This window comes from Salvelinus sp. IW2-2015, linkage group LG19, assembly GCF_002910315.2.
Source record: "Salvelinus sp. IW2-2015 linkage group LG19, ASM291031v2, whole genome shotgun sequence".
NCBI classification, from domain to species: Eukaryota; Metazoa; Chordata; class Actinopteri; order Salmoniformes; family Salmonidae; genus Salvelinus; species Salvelinus sp. IW2-2015.
The window spans coordinates 31,288,779-31,314,611 of NC_036859.1; the positions used below are offsets into that span (position 1 = coordinate 31,288,779).

At 40.7% G+C, this 25,833-nt stretch overlaps 1 protein-coding gene and 1 pseudogene across 2 annotated transcripts; both read left to right on the forward strand.

Annotated features, from left to right (window-relative positions):
• The window catches only part of LOC111979827 (CREB-regulated transcription coactivator 1-like), an 82,339-nt pseudogene extending 68,081 nt beyond the window's left edge, over nt 1-14,258 (forward strand).
• Nucleotides 14,259-15,022: 764 nt separating this feature from the next.
• On the forward strand, nt 15,023-21,473 carry LOC111979572 (mediator of RNA polymerase II transcription subunit 26-like). 2 transcript variants are annotated; one of them, XM_024010170.2, is made up of 3 exons: nt 15,023-15,384; nt 17,809-17,886; nt 17,987-21,473. In XM_024010170.2, the coding sequence occupies exons 1-3, from the start codon at nt 15,313-15,315 to the stop codon at nt 19,658-19,660; spliced, it is 1,824 nt and encodes a 607-aa protein (XP_023865938.1). In that variant the 5' UTR covers nt 15,023-15,312; the 3' UTR covers nt 19,661-21,473. The 2 variants fall into 2 exon arrangements, with proteins under 2 accessions (XP_023865938.1, XP_023865939.1); XM_024010171.2 differs by having other exon boundaries at nt 17,812-17,886.
• Nucleotides 21,474-25,833: the final 4,360 nt, after the last annotated feature.

Sequence of the window (25,833 nt, forward strand, 5' to 3'; positions counted from 1 at the left end):
CGTTTTCTCCTACACGGCTGGCGCTATACAGCAGGTCTCCTACACGGAGGTCAGGGCTATTACAGCAGGTCTCCTACACGGAGGGTCAGGGCTATACAGCAGGTCTCCTACACTGAGAATCAGGCTATTATAGCAGGTCTCCTACACGGAGAGTCAGGCTATACAGCAGGATCTTACTTACAATCTCTCTCCTGCTGTATATACTCCTTTACCCCAACTGGGCACTCCGGGGAATTGGGAACGTGGTTGCCGGGCTGATAGGCTATTCAATCCATGACACCTCTCTTCTCACTGATCACCTGCCTATCACTTGCAACTGTGAGCAATTACTTATCAATCCACCTGCTCTCTCACCACCTGGCCCGGTTTCTGATGCCCCCTAGAGGTGGGAAGTGGAAGTGTAATGTTTACCTGTGCGCCTAAGCACTTATTAATTCCTAACACTAGCTAAATTAATTAAGTTRAGGTTTTCTGTATTTATTTTCATTTTACTTTACTTGACACTCAATCGTAGTTTAATCTAGTACAGGCTTAACTGAATGAACAACAAAGACGGAATGCAATATGACATTTTATTAAATAGTTTGKGGAATGGCCCTGTCTCCGAGGRARGATCCTCAGAGCCAGATGATGTGATGGCAGGTAGCCCAATGCGGGACTGCTGGCATCGAAACCCCCCGCTGGGGGAAAGGAGTTCCAATGGACAGGGCTTAAGGTTATTATAGCTGGTGGTGTTGGGGAGGTGGATGATTGTCAAAAACTGTTGCTGAGAAACAGCAAGTGAGAGTGCATGGGTAAATTGACATACATCCCAAGATTTATGCCTATTGGTTGAGAGAGAGGAAGGTGATMATGTCAAGAGTGAGCCCATAGGTTGAACAGCAAATGTGAGGAATGTGCATTATTGTGCCATGCTGATGATAATGCRTTTGTATTCATTCCCACAATGCCCGTAGAATAGGAAACTAAGTGAATTATGTTATGCTTACTGGATAAAGTTAAACAAGCATTCAGACCAGCCTTCCTGATTTGAACATTCGTAAACTACACTGCTCAAAAAAATAAAGGGAACACTAAAATAACACATCCTAGATCTGAATGAATGAAATATTCTTATKAAATACTTTTTTCTTTACATAGTTGAATGTGCTGACAACAAAATCACACAAAAATTATCAATGGAAATCAAATTTATCAACCCATGGAGGTCTGGATTTGGAGTCACACTCAAAATTAAAGTGGAAAACCACACTACAGGCTGATCCAACTTTGATGTAATGTCCTTAAAACAAGTCAAAATGAGGCTCAGTAGTGTGTGTGCCCTCCACGTGCCTGTATGACCTCCCTACAACGCCTGGGCATGCTCCTGATGAGGTGGCGGATGGTCTCCTGAGGATCTCCTCCCAGACCTGGACTAAAGCATCCGCCAACTCCTGGACAGTCTGTGGTGTGGCGTTGGTGGATGGAGCGAGACATGATGTCCCAGATGTGCTCAATTGGATTCAGCCTGGGGAACGGGCGGGCCAGTCCATAGCATCAATGCCTTCCTCTTGCAGGAACTGCTGACACAACCAGCCACATGAGGTCTAGCATTGTCTTGCATTAGGAGAACCCAGGGCCAACCGCACCAGCATATGGTCTCCACAAGGGGTCTGAGGATCTTCATCTCGTACCTAATGGCAGTCAGGCTACCTCTGGCGAGCACATGGAGGGCTGTGCGGCCCCAAAGAAATGCCACCCCACACCATGACTGACCCACCGCCAAAACGGTCATGCTGGAGGAGTTGCAGGCAGCAGAACGTTCTCCACGGCGTCTCCAGACTCTGTCACATCTGTCACATGTGCGTGTGAACCTGCTTTCATCTGTGAAGAGCACAGGGCGCCAGTGGCGAATTGCCAATCTTGGTGTTCTCTGGCAAATGCCAAACGTCCTGCACGGTGTTGGGCTGTAAGCACAACCCCCACCTGTGGACGTCGGGCCTCATACCACCCTCATGGAGTCTGTTTCTGACTGTTTGAAGCAGACACATGCCACATTTGTGGCCTGCTGGAGGTCATTTTGCAGGGCTCTGGCAGTGCTGCTCCTTGCACAAAGGCGGAGGATAGCGGTCCTGCTGCTGGGTTGTTTGCCCTCCTACGGCCTCCTCCACGTCTCCTGATGTACTGGCCTGTCTCCTGTAGCGCCTCCATGCTCTGGACACTACGCTGACAGACACAGCAAACCTTCTTTGCCACAGCTCGCATTGATGTGCCATCCTGGATGAGTGCACTACCTGAGCCACTTGTGTGGTTATAGACTCCGTCTCATGCTACCACTAGAGTGAAAGCACCGCCAGCATTCAAAAGTGACCAAAACATCACCAGGATGCATAGGAACTGAGAAGTGGTCTGTGGTCACCACCTGCAGAACACACTCCTTTATTGTGGGTGTCTTGCTAATTGCCTATAATTTCCACCTTTTGTCTATTCCATTTGCACAACAGCATGTGAAATTTATTGTTAATCAGTGTTGCTTCCTAAGTGGACAGTTTGATTTCACAGAAGTGTGATTGACTTGGAGTTACATTGTGTTGTTTAAGTGTTCCTTTATTTTTTGAGCAGTGTACATTTATTGGCTGTTCCTTGAAATATTTAATGAGATGCTATTCTTTGGAGTAAACACAACAGGAAGACCCTGACCTCTCCTCATCTCTCTTTACTCATGTATGTTTTAGCCACCGGAGAGTCACCACCCAGACTGTCCAAGGGGTTGTCTTACAGCTCTCTGTCGGCTGACATCAGCTTCGACGCAGACTCTCAGTTTCCCTTGGACGAGCTGAAGATCGACCCTCTGACCCTGGATGGGCTGTACATGCTCAACGATCCTGACATGGTCCTCACTGACCCCGCCACGGAAGACGCCTTTCGGATGGACCGGCTTTAGAGCCGCTGCCAAGTTGACCGACTGTCTCGGAGGAACCCGGCCTGAGGGGAGAGGGATATTTTGGGAGTGTGGTAGCTCGTGGCTAGGCCCCAGCTGTGCAGTGTATTCATCCCACACTCCCACCTCCCTTCACCAGCCACCCCTTTCTAAGAGCCATGGTAAGATGAGYTAGTAGGGAAATGGTCGACAGAGTTTGCTTTCTCCCTTCCGGATGGAAAAGATGGAAGGGCGACATTGTCATGTTTGGTGGATATTGCGCTTAAGGATCTGCCTGTGACCAGTCTGTGCTAACCACATACATCCCTTAACTTGTTTATTTATTTTATTATATGCCGCCTGCCAGCCTTTCTGTTGGATGCTTTGGTTTTKGTAAAGGAAAACAAAAGAGGATACAAACTACATTGCTCTRGCCTTCCATTTGAAGACATTCATTGATTAAAATCATGTCTGCAGTGGCGGGTCAGTGAGGACCATGTCAGGATCGTTGAGCATGTACAGCCCATTGTTTATCTTTCTCTCACCTGCCATACTAGATTAGCATGTCTCATTATCACCCATCTGCTTTTTCACAACCGCCCCTCTATTGGCTAATCTTGCCAGTCTCACATTTTCATCAGTGCACTTAACCGCGCTGTCATTAATTCACACTATACAGTGCCTTCAGAAAGTATTCACACCCCTTTACTTTTCCCACATTTTGTTGTGTTGTGAGGTGGGATTAAAATGTCCTTTTTTGTCAATGATATACACAAAATGCTCTAATGTCAAAGTGGAAGAAAAATTCTAACATTTAAAAAAACTTTATGGAAAATGAAACACTAACTGAGTCAACCCTGAGTCAACCCCCTGAGTCAATACAGGTTAGAATCCCCTTTGGCAGCGATTACAGCTGTGAATTTTTCTGGATAAGTCTAAGAGATTTGCACACCTGGATTGTACAATATTTGCCCATTATTCTTTAAAAAATTATTCATACTCTGTCAAGTTGGTTGTTGATCATTGCTATACAGCCATTTTCAAGTCTTGCCGTAGATTTTCAAGCCAATTTTAAGTAAAAACTGTAACTAAGCCATTCTATGTCATCATTGTAAGAAACTTCAGTGTATATGGCCTTGTGTTTTAGGCTATTGTCCTGCTAAATTCTGAATTTGTCTGTCAGTGTCTGTTGGAAAGCAGACTGAACCAAGTTTTCATCTAGGATTTTGCCTGTGCTTAGCTCTATTCCATTTTATTTTTWATTTTTTTAAAGCTTCCTAGTCCTTGCTTATGATAAGCATACCCATAACATGATGCAACCACCACCATGGTACTCAATGATGTGTTGTGTTGGATTTGTCCAAAACATAACRCTTTGTATTTAGGACTAAAAGTTCATTGTTTACAGTATTACTTTAGTTTCTTATTGCAAACAGGATGCATGTTTTGGAATATTTTTATTCTGTACAGGCTTCCTTCTTTTCACTCTGTTATTTAGGTTAGTATTGTGGAGTAACTACAATGTTGTTGATCCATCTTCAGTTTTCTCCTATCACAGCCATTAAACTCTGTAACTGTTTTAAAGTCACCATTGGCCTCATGGTGAAATCCCTGAGCGGTTTCCTTCCTCTCTGTCAACTGAGTTAGGAAGGACGCCTGTATCTTTTTAGTGACTGGGACTATTGACACACCATACTCAAAGGGATATTCAATGGCTCCTTTTCCTTTTTTTACCCATCTAGGTGCCCTTATTTGGGAACCATTGGAAAAACTCCCTGGTCTTTGTGGTTGAATCTGTGCTTGAAATTCACTGCTTGACTGAGGGACCTTACAGATAAACTACAGTGGCTTGCGAAAGTATTCACAACCCCTTGGCATTTATCCTATTTTGTTGCCTTACAACCTGGAATTAAAATTGATTTTTGGGGGGGCTTGTATAATTTGATTTACACAACATACCTACCACTTTGAAGATGCAAAATATTTTTTATTGTGAAACAAACAAGAAATAACTTTGTAGAGCCACCTTTTGCAGMAATTACAGCTGCAAGTCTCTTGGGGTATGTCTCTATAAGCTTGGCACATCTAGCCACTGGGATTTTGCCCATTCTTCAAGGCAAAACTGCTCCAGCTCCAAGTTGGATAGGTTCTGCTGGTGWACAGCAATCTTTAAGTCATACCACAGATTCTCAATTGGATTGAAGTCTGGGCTTTGAGTAGGCCATTCCAAGACATTTAAATGTTTCAACTTAAACCACTGAAATGTTGCTTTAGCAGTATGCTTAGGGTCATTGTCCTGCTGGAAGGTGAACCTCTGTCCCAGTCTCAAATCTCTGGAAGACTGAAACAGGTTTCCCTCAAGAATTTCCCTATATTTAGCGCCATCCATCATTCCTTCAATTCTGACCAGTTTTCCAGTTCATGCCGATTTAAAAACATCGCCACAGCATGATGCTGCCACCACCATGCTTCACTGTGGGTATGGTCATCTCGGTGTGATGAGAGGTGTTGGGTTTGTGCCAGACATAGCGCTTTCCTTGATGGCCAAAAAGCTAAATTTTAGTCTCATCTGACCAGATCTCCGCTGTGGAGCTTTGCAGCTACTTCAGGGTTATATTTGGTCTCTTGGTTGCCTCTCTGTGTTGCAGACTCTGAGGCCTTTCAGAACAGGTGTATATATACTGAGATCRTGTGACAGATCATGTGACACTTAGATCACACACAGGTGGACTTTATTTAACTAATAATGTGACTTCTGAAGGTAATTGGTTGCACCAGATCTTATTTAGGGGCTTCATAGCAAAGGGGGTGAATACATATGTTTAAACAAGTAATTTTTTTCATTTCACTTCACCAATTTGGACTATTTTGTGTATTTCCATTCCATGAAATTCAAATAAAAATCTATTTAAATTACAGGTTGTAATGCAACAAAATAGGAAAAACACCAAGGGGGATGAATACTTTTGCAAGGCACAGTACATGACCAAAAGTATGTGGACACCTGCTCGTTGAACATCTCATTCCAAAATCATGGGCATTAATATGGAGTTGGTCCCCCCTTTGCTGCTAAAATAGCCTCCACTCTTCTGGGAAGGCTTTCCACTAGATGTTGGAACATTGCTGCCGGGACTTGCTTCCATTCAGCCACAAGAGCATTAGTGAGGTCGGGCATTGATGTTGGGTGATTAGGCCTGGCTCGCAGTCGGCGTTTCAATTCATGCACGGGGGAATTTTCATGCTGAAACAGGAAATGTGCTTCCCCAAACTGTTGCCACAAAGTTGGAAGCACAGAATCGTCTTGCATGTCATTGTATGCTGTAGCGTTAAGATTTCCCTTAACTGAAACTAAGGGGCCTAGCCCGAACCATGAAAAACAGACCCAGACCATTATTCCTCTTCTACCAAACTTTACAGTTGGTCCTATGCATTGGGGCAGGTAGCGTCTCCTGGCATCCGCCAAACCCAGATTCATCCATCGGCCTGCCAGATAGTGAAGCGTAATTCATCACTCCAGAGAACGTGTTTCCACGGCTCCAGAGTCCAATGGCGGCGAGATTTACACCACTCCAGCCGACTCTTGGCATTGCGCATGGTGATCTTAGGCTTGTGTGTGGCTGCTCAGCCATGGAAACCCATTTCATGAAGCTCCCGACAAACAGTTAATGTGCTGACGTTGCTTCCAGAGGAAGTTTGGAACTCTGTAGTGAGTGTTGCAACCCGAGGAAAGACGATTTTTACGCGCTTTGCGCTTCAGCACTCGGTGGTCCTGTCTGTGAGCTTGTGGGGGGAGGTAGCCTAGTGGTTAGAGCGTTGGACTATTAACCGAAAGGTTGCAAGATTGAATCCCCGAGTTGACAAGGTAAAAATCTGTCGTTCTGCCCCTGAACAAGGCAGTTAACCCACTGTGTGTGTGGCCTACCACTTCGCGGGGGAGCTGTTGTTGCTCCTAGACGTTTCCACTTCACAATAACAGCATTTACAGTTGACCGGGGCAGCTCTAGCAGGGCAGAAATTTGATGAATTGACTTGTTGGAAAGGTGCCATCCTATGACGGTGCCACATTGAAAGTCACTGAGCACTTCAGTAAGGCCATTCTACTGCCCATGGTTGTCTATGGATATTGCATGGCTGTGTGCTCAATTTTATACACCTGTCAGTGACGGGTGTGGCTGAAATACCAGAATCCACTCATTTGATGGTTTGTCCACATCCTTTTGTGTATATATAGTGCAATTGTATGTGTGGGGTACAGAGATGGGGTAGTCATTTAAAAATCATGTTAAACACTATTATTGCACACAGAGTGAGTCCATGCAACTTATTATGTGACTTGTTAAGCACATTTTTACTCCTGAACCTATTTAGKCTTGCCATAACAAAAGAGTTAAATACTTATTGACTCAAGACATTTCAGCTTTACCTTTTTAATTCATTTGTAAGCATTTCTAAAAACATAATTCCACTTTGACATTATGGGGTATTATGGGGTATTGTGTGTAGGTTAGTGACACAAAATCTAAATGTAATCCATTTTAAATTGAGGCTGTAACACAACAAAATGTGGAGAAAGTCATGGGGTGTGAATACGTTCTGAAGGCACGGTAGTTGTATTTATTGGTGCAGTTTTTCTTTACCAGTATTTTACTTTTGGTTTCTTTCCAAACTCAGTCCATAMATTCTGTGAGCGTTTCAGGGTTGAACAACATGTTTTAGTGCTGAARGGTATACTACAAAGCGGGTTCAATGAGTTAGCCAGCTAACTTGCCTAAATATTCAGAAGTAACTTGTAATTTTTTGTAAAGATATACTTGAAATGGGCAAGATCTAATTGACTCAACGACCAAAAATCTAAGTTTAATATCTAAGTTTAACTTTCTTCATGACCCAGAAAATCAATAGTTATTTCTGGTTGTTTATCAAAGTTAGCTGGCTAACTCATTTATCCTGCTTTGTAGTATACCCCTCAGGTAAACAGTTAAGCGGTTTCCTTTGTTGAACAACTAGGAGTGCTAACCCTCATCTTTAGCTTGTGATTGGCCACGGCAACCAAAGTAAGGCCTAAATTCAAGTTMAACAATCCTTGAAAAATCACTTACAACTCTGTTTGTAGAGTTTTCAAAAAAAGGGCTGTCATAGGGTCATTTTGGCACTTTATTCCTGAAATGACATKTAATCTCTACTATGGTAGCTGGTTTGGAGATGCAAACCAGATAGACATGAAATCTGAATGAAYCACTGTGATAACCAGATTCTGCCTTATAAGATTACATGATATGGAAAGCTAYGATCGCCAATCTCTCCATTACATTTTTTTTGTAATTGTGCAACTTGTTGAGACAAGCAGTGAAGTGCAAACCTTTATCAAGCATCCCCCATTGTTTTCCAATGCCTAGGCCTGACTTAGATTGGCACTAGTATGAGAATATGAGGTAGGCCTCATTCAAAATGCCACTAGTGTGAAAATATGACCAACGCCGGACTGAAATTTGCTCTAGCGAGAATATGACCAAGTTGAACACAACTAAGGGAGGTGTATCACTGCTTATGTTGTTATCCACTGCTTTTCACTAGTTACCATTTTGCTTTTCATATTTATATTCACACATTTTGTGAAGTGGTACTGTATTTCCCATGTCAGCCTAATTGTCCAGATTTGKCCCATGTCAGCMTAATTKGYYTAATTGGCCCATGTCAGCMTAATTGGTCTAATTGGCCCATGTCAGCCTAATTGAGCCGAGGTATCACATTTCTGGTGCCCTTAAAGTTGTTACTTGTGAATTAGATGCTTTGCTTCCATTAGTTGTCATTTCTAAATTGGATCTTGCTTATGATATCTATGCAAAACAAATTAAATTGATTGATTGAGGACTGAGCGTTATTCGCGATCTAATAGACATAACAAAGTACCTAAACTAAATGACCTTGTTGAATTGTACAGTACCATTTTGATTGCTTTTTCTCAGCAAAGAAATGAGCATGTTGGCATGTTTCAYTTGCTACATTTTAATATTTACACTTCGGAGGAGTATTCAAATGATATATTCTGCACGTTGGCTTTGGCAGAAAAAGTAAAAAAGCATGACAAAAGACAAATGCTGCATATGTTAGAAAATTGACCCCTTCATGTGATTCTCATGGATGTGTCAGAGGTAGATTTTACTGCTAAAATGTGATTATTTTCTGACAAGAAGAGTCAACTGCCTCTATATTAGAACAGCATTGCTGCAACCAGAATGTATTTAATCATCTTCATACAGTATTATCATAATCTTGACACCTTCACTTGTCTCGCGTGTGTGTGTGTGTGTGTGTGTGTGTGTGTGTGTGTGTGTGTGATGTTTTTCCCTCATTGTCATCAGCTCTTCAGTCTTTTCTGGATGTATAGTGTCAGAATTTCAGTTTTGTTGCAGCTGTAGGCTTTACAGTTGACCTGTTAATAGTTAATGTCAAGTGAGCTTGCTTTTTGTGAGTAATTTCATTGGATGTACCCATGACATTATCCTGCATTTTACTTTGCACTTTACTCACAACATTAAAGCATTGAGCCCTGGGACTTTTTCACCCCCCACTGAGCGACTGTTATGTGCACTGGACCTGTTTCCCCATGTGTTTGGTCAAACTTGACTTCTTGTTAAAAAAAGAAAGTGTATTTTTTAAAAGCATATGTTTATAGTCTATATAAAAAAGTTGTTTTTTTTTACCAGCTAGTATTTTTTGTGAGGCGTCTGATATTGTGACTTTGAAATGCTCCAATTTTGGAAGCCGATATTATAAACTTTGTATTTTTGGATAGAAGATTTCTCACTGCAGAACAGATACGGCTGGTCATGCTCCTGTTGTGCTTCAAGCGTAGCTACAAGTACAATACAAGCAGGGTGAAGTAATCATGTAATTGGGAAGCAATTAGATGTAACACAATTGATGGATCAAAGAGTGCTGTGGGAAACCACTTTAATGGTTAATATTAAAATATGTACTAAAGGTGTCATAGACAGGAGTGAGAACAGTCGTCTTGTTGTGCATAGAGTCTATAAACAAAACCCACTATTATCCTATAATATGCACTATTTAACTGTGTCATTCGCTATCTATACTTCAGTACTGTGTGAGTAAATTCACCTTGAAGAAATACCACTAGTTATGTGATTTATATCAGTCAGGTATGTGCTCAATTCAGAATTTTWGAATTGAYTCCCATTCAATTCATGAGTTCAAATTTGAATTGAATTGGCCACACCCCACAGRATGTAGAATTTGAGTTTGATTGACAGGAAGTAGAATTAAATTCTGTGCAATTCAAAGAAATTCCACTCAGAGTTGAGTTTTTCACTGAATCTGACAGGTCACACTTCCAGATACCAAAGAATATATGACTTTTCTCTGGAAACAATGTTCATATTCTATTTTAGTGCATASAATAGCCAATTATATTTCCACCAACTATTTCATTTGTTTGGCTTATTTTRAAGGCTTTAGGGCCAACACTAATGCATTCTGGGAAATGTAGTATTTTCCCYATATTTAACTACATTTAAGAGATTAATGAAATATAATATCTTAGAATATTTGCATTCAGGTTTTGTTTTCCTCGATCATTGATTTTAAGAGTTTGTCCTGAAAATCAATATTTTATATGCATGTATATAATGACATGTTTTATGTACAATATGTATATTTGTATAGACTACRCCTAATATAGAATAGAAGAGGCATTTTAATTTCACTGAATTCAATTTTATTTACTTTTCATTCAAATTACAATTCTGTATCCTGTTTACTACTTCAATTCAAATKCATGTATTGAATTGAGGCATTTTCAATTCTGAATTGGTCACTTGTAGAGAAATATATGAGGGAATCTTTTCAAACCCTGGTTTTGGTCTTCATTTCTTTTAGTTGACCTTTGAACGTGTTTGGCTGCCACCTGTCATTTTCCTTTTCAGTAGTGTTACAGACCTTATTTGTCTTTTGATACACTTGCGAGAAGAAAAAAAACTTTACTGTGTGGAGAAGGCATATGGTACATTCCTTAATGTGCAGCTACTGTAATTCAATAGCAGAAAGCATAATGCATTGTGAGCTTACACAAATGATGAGCTGTCTTTGTGCTATCTTGGATTTTGTGTTATTTGAAAGGTTTATCTAAATTCTGGTCTCATGTATGTTAGTGTATATTTGCTATGTTCACAGTAAATACATGCAGATCACCATTTACCATAGATACATGGGACACCTTCCTTACATGTTTTTTGTATTAATATATTCTTTGAATCTGTTTGTTCAGTGTGAGCTGGTCAAGCATGCAAAACATTATTGGTTACAGATCTGAATGTCAGAACAGTTTTGGCTGCTAGAGTGGTTCTGAATCAGAAGCAGTCCAGATTTCTAATCTTTAGCGCTTGATTTTTACTTTTTGTGTGTGGAAATGTTTCCTATTCCTTTTTTCTGATTGCTTTGCATGAGTTTCAAGACAAACTTTTTTCTTATTTTTAGCTTGGTTTTATTTTGTATGTTCTTTTTTTCTATCAAGCACAATGTCATGCAAAAGATTATATTGGAAGAAAGGTGGAATAGACTTTGTTTAAATGTGGTTTAATGTTCTGTTATGTTTTCCTTGTATGGTCAATTGTTGGTCTTCGATTCGAACAGTGGCAAGGCCTCACACAAACTGAAGTGCTATGTCCAAAAGCAACAAAATAAATGTTTTCAGCCTTTTATTCACATGGAGATGCAATTATCTGATGTACGTACTTATACATTTGATCTTATGTGTTTATGCACTAGATGCCCACTGAAGTGTATTCTGTTTGCCGAGTGTATAGATTAACTGTGTATATTGCTTTTCGGTAGAAATGTTTTTGTGCTTTATGTGATATGTCAATAGTGAAAATGTGTGTTACATGCACTGAGAATTAATGTGCTGCAGTATGTCATTGTTCTTCTGTTCTGTTTTTCTGACTTAGTATCGGTTTACCAAATGTTTTCAGACTGATCAAAACTCCATGTTGCTTAACTGTGTTTTTACAATCACTTGTCTTTTCTTTAAAAAAAAAAAATCTGTGTTTATGTAGTAAATCTGACTGATTTGAAAGATCTATTATTACTGCCACAATTTTTGCACCAATATTCGCGTGTCCAACAGTTTATACTCAAAACGTTTACAGAAGCCACCGTTTACAAAGAATGGAGCAGGTTCGGATGGTTTTTGTGTGTGTACGTTCATGTATCTTATCATGGATAGAAATTGATAAACCACATGAACTTACAGGTAGATATCAGTTCGGTTATAAAGGACTGTTTTGTGTTCTCATGACTTGTTTACAAAATGTGTCCTTTGGAATTGTAATAGTATATCAGTCATACAAATCAACTGTGTGCAAAAGGAAATGGCCAAACACAAAGATCCTTCTCTAAATAAGGCAAAAGATGTTGTTTTAATATGAAATGGACCCTTGCCATCCACACAGGATACTGTAATCCAGGGGTCTTCAACCTTTTCATGCCCAGAGACTAGCTCCCAGACAAATTGGTGACCCAGGGACCCCCATCACACGTTAGCAAAAATAAATGTTTTCACGTCTTGTCTTATCATTAGGTGACTGATAAGAGCAAAAAGTAATCAACAATTTAAAATAAATAGATTTAGTAGATATTTTTCACCACCCCACATTCTAATTGGAAGAGGAAGTATAAACTCTAATATAGCCTATTAGCTAGAAACCCATTTTTGCTAAGAGCAGCTGTTTAGCTGGTGAAACAAAGTTTAGTTGTGTTTTGGCAAAAATKTCCAAGTCAAGAAAGCTAACCAGCAGTTGTATTATCATATTTTATACTGTAGGTATGTAATTTAAAATCAGTTTATTCTGTTGCTAGTGATGTAAATAAATATATATTTTCAAGGACCCCCGGTTGAATAACCCTGCTGTAAACCCATCAACTTCCCCGTGACACCAGACAGGTAATCTGGGCAATATATAACTTACATAGCCAAACATGGCCATCTCAACGTTTTAACATATGCCAACTAGCCTGGCTGCCTGGTTGAATCAGCAGTTGACAGCTTCCCTTAATGTCATGACTGTGACAATGGAGCTGTCCAATGCTGAAACCGACAGATCCAGGCTGTMTAGCTGCTAAATAAATAACTGTATTTACAAAGTATTACGTTCATAAATTGTCCCTTTAACTCTTATTTATAGTTCCAGTAATGCACTTGTTTTGGAGCACATTGTTATCTGTCCTTCACTAAAATGTGTTTCTGTCAATGTTGAAATACTCTTCAAATACTCTAATTTCCCACTGCATCTCAAAAGTTACGTTTTTGTTTTGTTAGACTGAGAATTACATAAACTTAAAACTGTACACTTGTCTATGAATTGTTTACATTTAGAAAAGGAAAATATTTGAGGAAAATATAAATCGGCTTTATCTTAAGTTTATTTCTCACTGCATAACCTACTGCATTAAGACTGACATGTGACTGACATTTTCAGCTTGATACCTTGAGGTAACTCTTTCTACATGGTACGAAATTTGTAAATATCTCCTTATGATGTAAAAAAAGTCTTGATGTGATATTTTTTGCTTTTAGCAAGTATTTAGCTCTGACTAGGTTAGGTTAACCATGTGCAAACACTCTGTGACTAAAACCTGCTCACCCAAAGCATCTCCAGTAGGATAAAATGCAGATCTCAATATAAGTCTGTAAATGTTTTATTTATTATAGTGGCAATACATATAAAAAGGGAAAATCAACCAGACAGATGAAATAGAGATAATCATTGTTTGATCATTCAGGATAGTTACCACAACAACAACAAAACTAGAAATCCTCTGATATGTGCATTTAATGGGGGATGGCCCACTCTAGTGGTCCCTTTCTCATACAACGGCAGCTAAATTGTAATATAATGTATTTTCTTTTCAGTACTATTACTCAAATGTTGCAAATGTATTTAACTGCAATGTCTGGATACTACACCTACTGTACTCACAGCAACAGGACAGTTATGCTCATCGAATATGCAAATCCTAGCATTCAGCAGAACAGCTTGGCAATCCTGTACTTTTGTTGAGCTGACCCTTTAAAATGAATGGATCAAATCTTGTTCTTTTAAATTGTGCTTTTATATAAAACGGGAAAAAAAGACCAAAAAATCCAAGTGGGCTGTATTAAATGTGTGCTAAATAACTGAAAACGGATGTTAAGCTTCTATTCTAATCATACCTAATGTATTTTTCTTGTGTGAAGGCTTCAGTCTTTGTAACTTTGCATTACTATTTGTAAATGAAATTAGATTAAATAAAATYTAAATAAGCATATTAATGTGACTGACCCCACTGAATGTTGTTGGCCCATGGTTTTATTGTTGTACAATGTTTCCATCTGGTGAACATGAGAGGTGAACATGAGAGGTAGAATGGCTGTAGAGAGTACAAATATTATGTTCACGCACTAAGATGATAATAATAATAATATTTGTAGAGCTATTGTACCTGAAGCGGTCACATTCAAGTCTTATGTCAGCTAAAATATAATAACTACTTATCAACTTTTCAGAAAGAGAATGCATTTAGTTCCCTTCAATTGGCTTTTTTTTTCACATCTTTGGGAGTTTCCCAGGTGAGTTGCTGGAAAGAACCTTATTCACCTGGTTCCCCTGGCCCCTCTAGTCACATCCTGTATAGGCCCAGCAAATGAACATTTCAGCAACAGTTTGGAGGAAAGCAATGCTGACAACTATTTTAACTGCTTGGGCCAATAAATAGTCCACACTATTAGACTACAAATAATCAYTGACCTAATCAAGTCCAGTGAGGTTTCCATAGGACCATATGTTCACCTAATTTAGCTTTTTATTGCATAAGAACAATACAATGCAGGGTCATACACAAAAGGCACCATAAGTAGGAATAACTTCCTATTGAAAAAAATGACATAACACACAACTGTGTTAACACTGAACAATTAGAACTGAACACTTAMATTTGTAGTGTTTAATATAAGCTCCAATTATTTTCACAGTAGGTTATTGTAAGCAAATGTTATTGAAAACACAGTAGTTGGGCCTTCCCACTAGGCCTTCACTTACCCTAGGTGTGTTTAGGTTTAGCTACGTGCGCGGGTCAAGTGTGCGTCCATTGCATCCCATAATGCAATAGGCCGTTGTGAACGATCCAGCAGTCAGCAGCTGGTGGTGAGTTTCCAGAGCGCCGAAGAGGCAGCAGCAGGCGATACACGTCTCCGAATCAATGTGACATTATACGAACGTTTAAGCGTACAGGCATTAGGTAAATATGCGGCTCAAGTATCTAGCATATCTCCATAAAGGCCCGTGAGTGTCGGCAAGTACCACAGTATTCGTTTTGGAGGATTCCTCCCCCGTCCACCGGATCGCACCAAACAGGCAATGACAACGGCCTCAGCAACTCCGCAGCAGATGAGAGACCGGCTGCTGCAGGCCATCGATAGTCACAGCAATGTGAGTAGCTAGCAACACGATGTGGCTATCGGGACGAATACTTTCCGTCATATTTATTAAAAATTATTATGCCAAATATCCACTGATAAATTATAGCTAWTAATACAAGCTTGTGAGTTGACACCTTGCTTGCTAGCTTAAGTTAGCTACTGACTTATCTACAGTAGGTAGTTAAAGCTAGCCAGCTTGCTACGCTAACGTAGCTAACTTCGTTGCTAGCCTGGCCAATAGGGTAATGTTTAGCCAGCTATGTTGAAAACAAGTTAGCTTAACTCTTGATACACTAAATGGATATCAGACAAAATAGCGTTAGCCTAACGTTAGTTAGCTAACTATCTAGCCCACTTGACACTGGACTTTTCTCCCATTCCKCGCCCGCGTCGTCATACACGTTGTTGCGTAGCTAACAGTACATAACAAGCTAATAGCTACCAAGTACCTAACTTAACTAACGTTAGTTGGTTGGCTAGCTAACTTGTCAAACTGAGTGAGGTCGAAATTGTTTTGTTATTTATTGGCAAGCTTATTTTTTAATTCCTTCACCGAACTAATTAGCTAACTTTGGCTAGTTAGCCAATGAGCCAGCGAATGAAACCTCTGTTTCAAACAAGTGTTTATCTGTTCAATTTTAGCTAGTTAACAGTAGTTGGCTAGCTAATCACATGACATGTGTTATCCAATACCTAGYCAACAAAATCACCCAGGTGTTTAGATAAGGTTTAGGTAGCTTAGTTAACTTCACTAGTAGAAAGCTACCTAGCTACAGTACTAGCTACCTTAGCTGCAATGGCTATACAGTTGACTCCTCATTGTAACCTGCAAACTAGTTAGTTAGCTAGCTAAGATTATAAGTAGCATCATGTCAGGTTAACATGGCTAGCCTCATGTCATGTAACGTTACCTAGTTGTCAGGCTATCTTATTCAGTGTTTCCTGCTATGGATAAGATAATTTAGGTATCGGTAGCTAGTTATGTGCAACAAGCTAGCTATGGATAAGATMATTTAGGTATCGGTAGCTAGTTATGTGCAACAAGCTACTGTATCATGCTTTAAATAATTGTAGGAAAAATAAACGTATTTTCACGATTTCAGTTGTATCAATACATCAAAGCACGTTTTGGGCTCATTCAGTAGTTTTTATGTGATTAAGTAGAATCCTGTTGATATTCCTAAAACATCAATTGAAAATGGTACTGTTGCTGCTTCCTGTTGTCATCGATTTTTTATTTGTTGTCCAGTGTCAAAATATCAATTTTAAATGTCCAAATTCATAACATGCCGAAATAGGTTGTGCTATTTTGAAGATAAAACWAAAATTACTCTGTACACATACATGTCATACATGTGTTGGGAACATATATTTAGCTAAATTACTACCGTATAAACTACTCACACCAACATTTACAAGTGGCTTGTACTGTAATCAGTAGTGCGCACAAATGAATCGTTCACATTGATATTGTATATTAATCAATGGATCTTGGAAAATAACCACAGCAACATGTACTATTTGCGTTCTTCTAAAGGACAAACCATAACGATCTTGGGTATACTACATATAGCCTACCTGTCATAGATGAGAACCTGTAGTAGCCATTTATTAGCTCATCTCCTTGTGCCACAATGTTTTTACAGTAGATAGCCAAAGGAAACCCAACACTTTTTTGACTGCATCATTTTAAATCATCACCTCCGGTAGTTCTACAAACCAAAAATATGAATCTGTTTAAAGCAATCGATTTAGTATCATTGAGAGAGAGAAATGTCCTTACGACATTGATATGTGGTTGTCTCACTTAGCTGTCTTTAAATTTACATTTAAGTCATTTAGCAGACGCTCTTATCCAGAGCGACTTACAAATTGGAAAGTTAAATGAATGCTATCTGTAAATCTCCCTGCATAAGAGCGTCTGGTAAATGTAATCTTGATGACTAACTTTTATATTACCAATCGCCAATCTGAGGTAAAAAGGTGTAATTACACTCAATTTGTGGTGAAAATACAAGCTTGTGTARCACAAACTGTCCACATTAGGGAAGTTAGCACAATATAAAACAATTTTATGACAAAATAATTCAACATGTAAATGTAGGATGATAGTATATGCTGCCCACTCACCAAGCTATTGCACCTATTTCTCACTCATTATTATGCACTCAAACACAATTTAACCTGGCGCTCTAGACTAGAACTTCCATAGTGTCTGTGCAGCAGCCTGAACGTTCAACATCACTAATAATTGGCCAGATTGCTTGTTAGCCAGTTGATAACCAGCATAGCGTTTAGCTCTAGCTAGGTAATAGGCCAGCTCGCATCAGCTAGCTAGTAACTGCAGTTGCTTGACACCATCTTTTTAAATGACTTGACTGTTGAGCAATAGTGTCAAATTCTGTGTTCTGATCACYACTTTTGCTCCTTCCAGCAGATTTGCAATATGGTGGCAGTATTAGAAGTTATCACATATTTGGAGAAGTTCCCTATCACCAAAGAAGCTCTTGAGGTAAGACCCAAAGCTTTATGTTTTTTTAAATTTATTGTTCCCAGTGACAAGGATTCTGGTGTTAACCACTTTTAAAAATTATTTTTTATTACCAACTTAGGAAACTCGCTTAGGGAAACTGATCAATGATGTGAGGAAGCAGACCAAGGATGAAGACCTTGCCAAGCGTGCCAAGAAGCTTTTGCGGAGCTGGCAGAAATTGATCGAGCCGGGGCAAAATGAGACTCCATCGCGGGGGGCCGTGTGTGTCCCGGGCTCTGCCAATGGCAGTGCCCACCCCTTTCGGACTGACATTCCACCCCCTGATGTCTCAATGGCAAGCAAGGGTGTCCCAGAGGTGAAAACTAGAAATGACGTCCACAACACCCACTCGCCAAAAGCGGAGAAGTCAAGCAGCAGAAAGCGTAGAGGGGAGCAAAGGGACAGTGTGCACTTAGCGGCCAAAATCTCCAACTTGTCCCCCTACGAGCAGATGTACAACACCCCACCACCACCACCCACAAATGGGATTGCAGGTAGCCCTGAGGCTCCCCCATCGCCGGACAGGGCACGGACAGAGCACCTAGAGAATGACAAACATAGTAGGATCCCTGTCAATGCTGTCAAGCCTCACCCAAGCTCCCCGGGCCTCACCAAACTACCTAGCACTTCTTCTTTACTCAAGACTGCTGTGTTGCAGCAGCAGGCAAGGCTGGACGAAGGAGGCGGTGGGCAGTATCAGGCCAAAAGCCCMCACTGTCTCTCATCAAGTCTGCGGAGTCCGCGAACTATGAAGCAAGAGACGATGTCCAAGCGCTCTTCAACATATGCACCAAAAGGGACTATCCCAAGCCCAGCTCGGAGCCCTCGCTTGCTGTCGTCCCAATCTTTAAAGTCCCCAGCCGAAGTGTCTCATGTGGATGGGCTGCCACCCCCTGCCCATAGGGCCTCACTGCACTGGCCCGGCTCCTCGGAGGTCACCAGCCATCCCCCACGCAACGCTGCAACACTGGAACCCCCGCCGGTGTTCCCTCCCACCTCCCAGCCCGCCCCAACCAACTCTGAGAGCTCAGAACTACAGAGACCCACCCCCTCCTCCTCTGTAGTGGTGGTCAAGGCTGAGGCAGRAGTCGCTGCCTCCAGCTCGGACCGCAAAAAGAGGAAGAAGTACAGGTCCAGGGACTACTCTGTCAACCTGCAGGGGCAGGACACAGAGGACCAAACGAGGCCTGTGCGATTAAAAGAGCGCAGGCTAACGTTTGACCCTGTGACGGGGCAGATCAAGTCCATGGTACATAAAGAACTCTCTCAGGTGGAAGAACCCCCAAGGCCACCTCCCCCTGAGCCCCAGCAGAGGACTCACCTGCCCCTGCAGCAGCATCCCGCTCCCACCCCCAGCCCCTTCCAACAGACTAACTGGAAAGAGCTGTCCCGAAACGACATCATCCAGTCCTACCTAAACCTTCAGAGCAACGTGCTCACATCCTCAGGGGTCCAGGCCCCCGGCGCACACTTTTTCATGTCAGAATACCTGAAACGGGAGGAGAGCGACGTTAGGGAGGCGAGGCGAGGAGTCCACGTCTTGCAGCTGGACAGCTCGGTAACGGACACACCGGGGGTGAGCCGGGAGTTGACTGACGAGGACCTCCACAGAGTACATATGGAGCACTGGCARGGGGTAAACGGTTGTTGCGACACCAAGGGCACTTGGTACGACTGGACGGAGTGCATATCTTTGGATCCGCACGGGGATGAGAGCAAACTAAACATCCTGCCATATGTCTGCCTAGACTGAGTAGATGGAGTGTCTCTCTCTGTCACTTGACAGAGGAAGGAAAACAATTTTTTTAGCCAYTGAGTTGTGGAAAGCCAGAACTGCAAAACTCCCTCCGTGCCTCCCTCTCAGAGATAATCGAATGAGGTTTTGGTAAAAAAAAAAAAAAAGGTTGGTTGGTTGGTTAAAGGGCTGCTGTTTCAGTTCTTATTTTCTTTCAAAGATTTAAATAAAAGTTGCAGAAAAGATGTGCCCCTGTTTGCAGTGCTGCTACTAACAAGGAATTGCAAACTAAGGTTCTAGTTGAGGGTTGGCTGGGGTTTAGGTGTCCAGTCGAGGCACAGTTATGCTCAGAAGGGGTTGAAAGAGTTCATCTAGCACAGGTAAAGCCGAATGTGTCCAGCAAGTGGAATACTGGCACCAATTTGRCAGTTACAAGAAGCTTTATGTGACATATATAAAAAATAAATTATAAAATGTCTTATGTATGCATCTATTTATTTGACCTTTTCTGTTTTTTTGGGAGGTTTATCGAAACAGATGTACAAAACCTGTAGAGCTTTTCTGTTTGCATCACATAATGTTGACCTGTTCTGCAATGCAAACGAGGCATACCATTGTTTTGCACAGTCTTTTCTTTTTATTGGCCGATGCGCATTAGCTATCCAACATTCCATGCTCCTCACATCTCTCTCCTCACTCTGTTCTAATGTACCCATGCCATCATACACTTATTACCGGGAGGAAATACTTGATAACAAATTTTGCCTGTTTTTGAATGTGTTTTTCAATCCTAAAAGTATTTTTTTAAATTTTCTTTTAATCTGTTTACGTTTTCAATTAATTGTTTGTTATATGTACATTTTGTATTTCCTCCCATATCCCCTAGCAATCCTCACCCAGGCAGAACTGTGAGCAAAAATGTCAAAACAGAGGGCGCTAATGCATTAAAACTGTAAACAATTGTGAGGACAAGAAAATACGGAAATGTATGCGCAAACTATACTTGTCACCATTCCTTTAGCTATCATTTTGCCTTATGGAATTTCATCACAAGATTTTTAAAGTTGAACAGCTTTAGTGAATGTACAGAAATGAGACCTTTTGTATTTAGTTATACAGTGGTAGATAACTTTTGTAATTCCATAATTGACACAAAGTTACGTGTAGATAAAAATACACCACACCTGCAAGTTCAAAGTTTTGTACATAGTTTTGACATCCATGTCAAAATTCCCTCAGATCTTTTAAGCGTTTGTTTTGCAGGAATGTTCTACTCATTGAGAAGCATGCATGATGGTGAATGAACAGGCATAGTTTCTTTAGCTTTTTTTGTTAACTACATAAACCTAGAGTGCTGTGGTACCATCACRCATTCTAAACTTTTACCATGTGACAAACATGATAGTTCAGAGAAGTAGTTTTTTTTTGTTTTTTTCTCATCTTGCATTGCCACTGTTCTCCACATATAACATGACTTTAGATAGGCGAAGATCAGACTGTGTGCCGCTAAATCCATCCCTACCAATGTGCCTTTGAATCTGTATTTGTTCCGCATAATACTCCTGTCCTTGGAGCTAGGTTTGTGTGGGACAATTCCAAATTCTATGTCCGATAATGCTGGAATATGCACCGTTTTTTCGAAGCAATGGTCCTTAGTGAACACTGGTCCAGTATGGGTAAATTGCAGACTGCGATATCACTCAAACACAGCTCGCAATAAAGAAATGTTAAAGATGATTGATGTGGATCTGGTCAGTTTTGACTGGGACATCTTTATTTGTTCAGTGTTTAACATCTCTCAATAGTTTGAAAAATAAAGTGACATTCTAAACCCTCTGTTTTCTTATTTGCGATAAGACTTAATTCTGACACAATATAAACCCAACCTGTAGTCAGGTTGGGGTTAACTGTTTAATGTTGGCCTTAATATGRTACGTTCAATGAAGTAAATGCGTATGCCTATGGGTACATAACTACTTTGTTTTTCATTGTGTATTCTCAGTGTCCTCATGGGGGAGCACTTCGGTTGGTTTTAAGCATGGAGTTGAATGGGCAATGACRAGTTCTATGGTTAAACAGAAATGTATATCATAGCTTTATATATCTTTGAATTAGGTTCTGTGGCTGTCCTCATCATTGTTATGATAAACTGCAACAACTCAACTCCCTTTCTTCCTCCTGATAGCATAACTGAGTCTCTACATGCATTTCAGAACACCTCTGTGCTGAATCCCTCCAATCAACCCATGACTAAGCTGCTCAGTGCACTTTTACCTCACCTGAGTTGTAGTCAGTGAACTGCTGCTCCTAGAAGACTCCTCTTTAGACTTATGAATTATCATTACACATCCATGGCGTCACCTCTCTGACAACCAGCTGCACTCCTGTGACTGTGGAAACATGTCACTGAGTGCCAGAYTAGAGCTCTGTTGCCTGTTGGGTCCTCTAAGTTCTCACTTGTGACCCCACTTCTCTTCATTCTCTGGTGGTTGGTGGCTGTTCATATCGGATTCATGGACCTGTTGCTTCCCTACCCCTTGCCTTCAGGCAATGATCAAATGATATACAGTTGAAGTCAGAAGTTTACATACACTTAGGTTGGAGTCATTAAAACAAATTTTTTCAACCACTCCACAAATTTCTTGTTAACAAACTATAGTTTTGGCAAGTCAGTTAGGACATCTACTTTGTGCACGACACAAGTAATTTTTCCAACAATTGTTTACAGACAGATTATTTCACTTATAATTCACTGTATCACAATTCCAGTGGGTCAGAAGTTTACATACACTAAATTGACTGCCTTTAAACAGCTTGGAAAATTCCAGAAAATGGTGTCAAGGCTTTAAAAGCTTCTGATAGGCTAATTGACATCATTTGAGTCAATTGGAGGTGTACCTGTGGATGTATTTCAAGGCCTACCTTCAAACTCAGTGCCTCTGCTTGACATCATGGGAAAATCTAAATAAATCAGCCAAGACGTCAGAAAAAAAATGTAGGCCTCCACAAGTCTGGTTCATCCTTAGGAGCAATTTCCAAATGCCTGACGGTACCACGTTCATCTGTACAAACAATAGTACGCAAGTATAAACACCATGGGACCACGCAGCCGTCATACTGCTCAGGAAGGAGACGCCTTCTGTCTCCTAGAGATTAACGTACTTTGGTGCGAAAAGTGCAAATCAATCCCAGAACAACAGCAAAGGACCTTGTGAAGATGCTGGAGGAGACAGGTACAAAAGTATCTATATCCACTGTAAAACGAGTCCTATATCGACAACCTGAAAGGCTGCTCAGCAAGGAAGAAGCCACCGCTCCAAAACCGCCATAAAAGAGCCAGACTACGGTTTGGAACTGCACATGGGGACAAAGATCGTACTTTTGGAGAAATGTTCCTCTGGTCTGATGAAACAAAAATAGAACTGTTTGGCCATAATTACCATCGTATGTTTGGAGGAAAAAGGGGGAGGCTTACAAGCCGAAGAACACCATCCCAACTGTGAAGCACAGGGGTGCAACATATATTGTGGGGGTGCTTTGCTGCAGGAGGGACTGGTGCACTTCACAAAATAGATGGCATGAGGAAGGAAATTATGTGGATACGCTGAAGCAACATCTCAAGACATCAGTCAGGAGGGTAAAGCTTGGTTGCGAATGGGTCTTCCAAATGGACAATGACCCCAAGCATACTTCCAAAGTTGTGGCAAATGGCTCAAGGACAACAAAGTCAAGGTATTGGAGTGGCCATCACAAAGCCCTGACCTCAATCCTATAGAAMATTTGTGGGCAGAACTGAAAAAGCGTGTGCGAGCAAGGAGGCCTACAAACCTGACTCAGTTACACCAGCTCTGTCAGGAGGAATGAGCCAAAATTCACCCAACTTATTGTGGGAAGCTTGTGGAAAGCTACCCAAAACGTTTGACCCAAGTTAAACAATTTAAAGGCAATGTTACCAAATACTAAGTGAGTGTATGTAAACTTCTGACCCACTGGGAATGTGATGAAAGAAATAACAGCTTAAATAAATCCTTCTCTCTACTATTATCCTGACATTCTTAAAATAAAGTGGTGATCCTAACTGACCTAAGACAGGACATTTTTACTAGGATTAAATGTCAGGAATTGTGAAAAACCGAGTTTAAATGTATTTGGCTAAGGTGTATGTAAAATTCTGACTTCAACTGTACTTCTGCCAGACACCCACACCACCCTGCAAGATTACAGCAGCAGCCAAACTCCCAGCCTGGTCTCATAGACTAGACGTAACATAGTGAATGTAAATCCGACACACTCAAATTAGTATGATACTGTATGTTAGGTTTGGCATGGTTACATAAGACAGATGGTTACTTAAAGCAAAAACAAAAGTATGGTGGTTTGTCGTGCGTATAACGCGAATGTCTAGCAGMTGAAAGGTTGCTAGTTCGAATCTCATCAGGGACAAATTTAACATTTTAGCTAATTAGCAATATTTCAACGACTTACTACTTATTAGCTACTTTGCAACCAAAGTTCCCTCTAATTTTTTTCGGCACTGAGCAAATTTCAGGTCTGCTGAGTGCAAACTTGAACTTTGTGAAAATTCTGTGCAACTTCCAGCGCGCATTGACTGTGAACACTGAGGCTGTACCCGCTTTATGTTACAGTTTTAATTGTGGCCATGTAGGCTACTGTGGCAATTTAATCATAATGTAGGCCTACCAGAGTGGTCTACCATCTAAAACAATGGAGAAAATGCATCCCATAACATTTTAACATTGAAGTAGCTGTTCTATCATTCTGCCTACAGTAGAAGCCAGTGTGTGGTGTTCAATGTAGGCCTACATTCCATGAGACTTAAAAAAACAAAGCATGCAGGGCTTGACATTAACCTGTTTATCCACTTGTCCTTCAGACAAGGAGGTGACTAAAAATGTTGTTGTGTTGTTTAATGCAAGAAACCACTTTACAAAATAAAAAGCATTATTATTCCCATACCATTATTACAGAGAATGAGACAAATTATGCTTCCCTCTGCCTATTGGCTACTTAGCTTATTCAAGCCTGTCTTCGAATACAACACTGCCCTTTTAAGACAAAATAGCTCTTTACCTGACTCGCCTTTCAAAGATGTCTAGAAATGTACAAGTTTTGTGCTCTTGTAGGAAGCAATCACCCCTATTGCTGMCTACGAATGATCTATAACTGGACTAATAACTCACTAACTAACAAAGAATATGAACACAATGTGCACACATGGCTACATGCAGCTCTCGCTTTGATCTAAAAACAAGCGCATATACTCACGACCACTCATGCTGTAAACACAGTCCAGTTCAAAGTAAATGGCACAGATCCCATAGGGCGGCACACAATTGGTCCAGCATCGTCAGGGTTAGGGTTTGGCCGGGGTAGGCCGYCATTGTAAAAAATAATTTGTTCTTAACTGACTTGCCTAGTTAAAYAATGGTTACATTTTTTWAAATCCATATATGGCAATGGTCTATTTGCATATAGGCCTACTGCAGCTCTGATTGGTTATGCCGCACCGGTCTGTGTAGATTACGGGCTGAGTAGCGCTTGTCAATGAAATAGAATTCTACTCTGATGCATTTTGCCTAGAACAAAGTTTGCATAGTTTGTTTTGTTTCAGTATGTTGCATTGGAAGTGGCTAATTTTACGTTGATTCGATCACAATTGGCACAGTAAAGGGAAATGTTGATAGTGTTAACAGGACAAACTCCAGAACAGTGGTCACCAACCTTTTCTGAGTCAAGATCACTTTCTGAGTCAAAATGCAAGCCGAGATCTGCCACTCAGATTTTTTTTATTTTTAAATATGACTTAAAAATCGTAAGCCTATGCAACATTAACCAATTAAAAACTACTGTAGCAATGAGGTTTGTGCAGTAATGTCACGCCCTGGCCTTAGTATTATTTGTTTTCTTTATTATTTTAGTTAGGTCAGGGTGTGACATGGGGTATGTGTATGTTTTGGGTGATTATATGGTATAGGGGGTGTTGGTTGTAGTGTATGGGTTTGTGTTGAGTGTATGTGTCTAGGTATGTCTATGGTTGAGTGTAGGTGTTTAGGAAAGTCTATGGTTGCCTGATTTGGTTCTCAATCAGAGACAGCTGGTTATTGTTGTCTCTGATTGGGAGCCATATTTAAGGTAGCCATAGGCTTTAGGTGTTTGTGGGTAATTGTCTA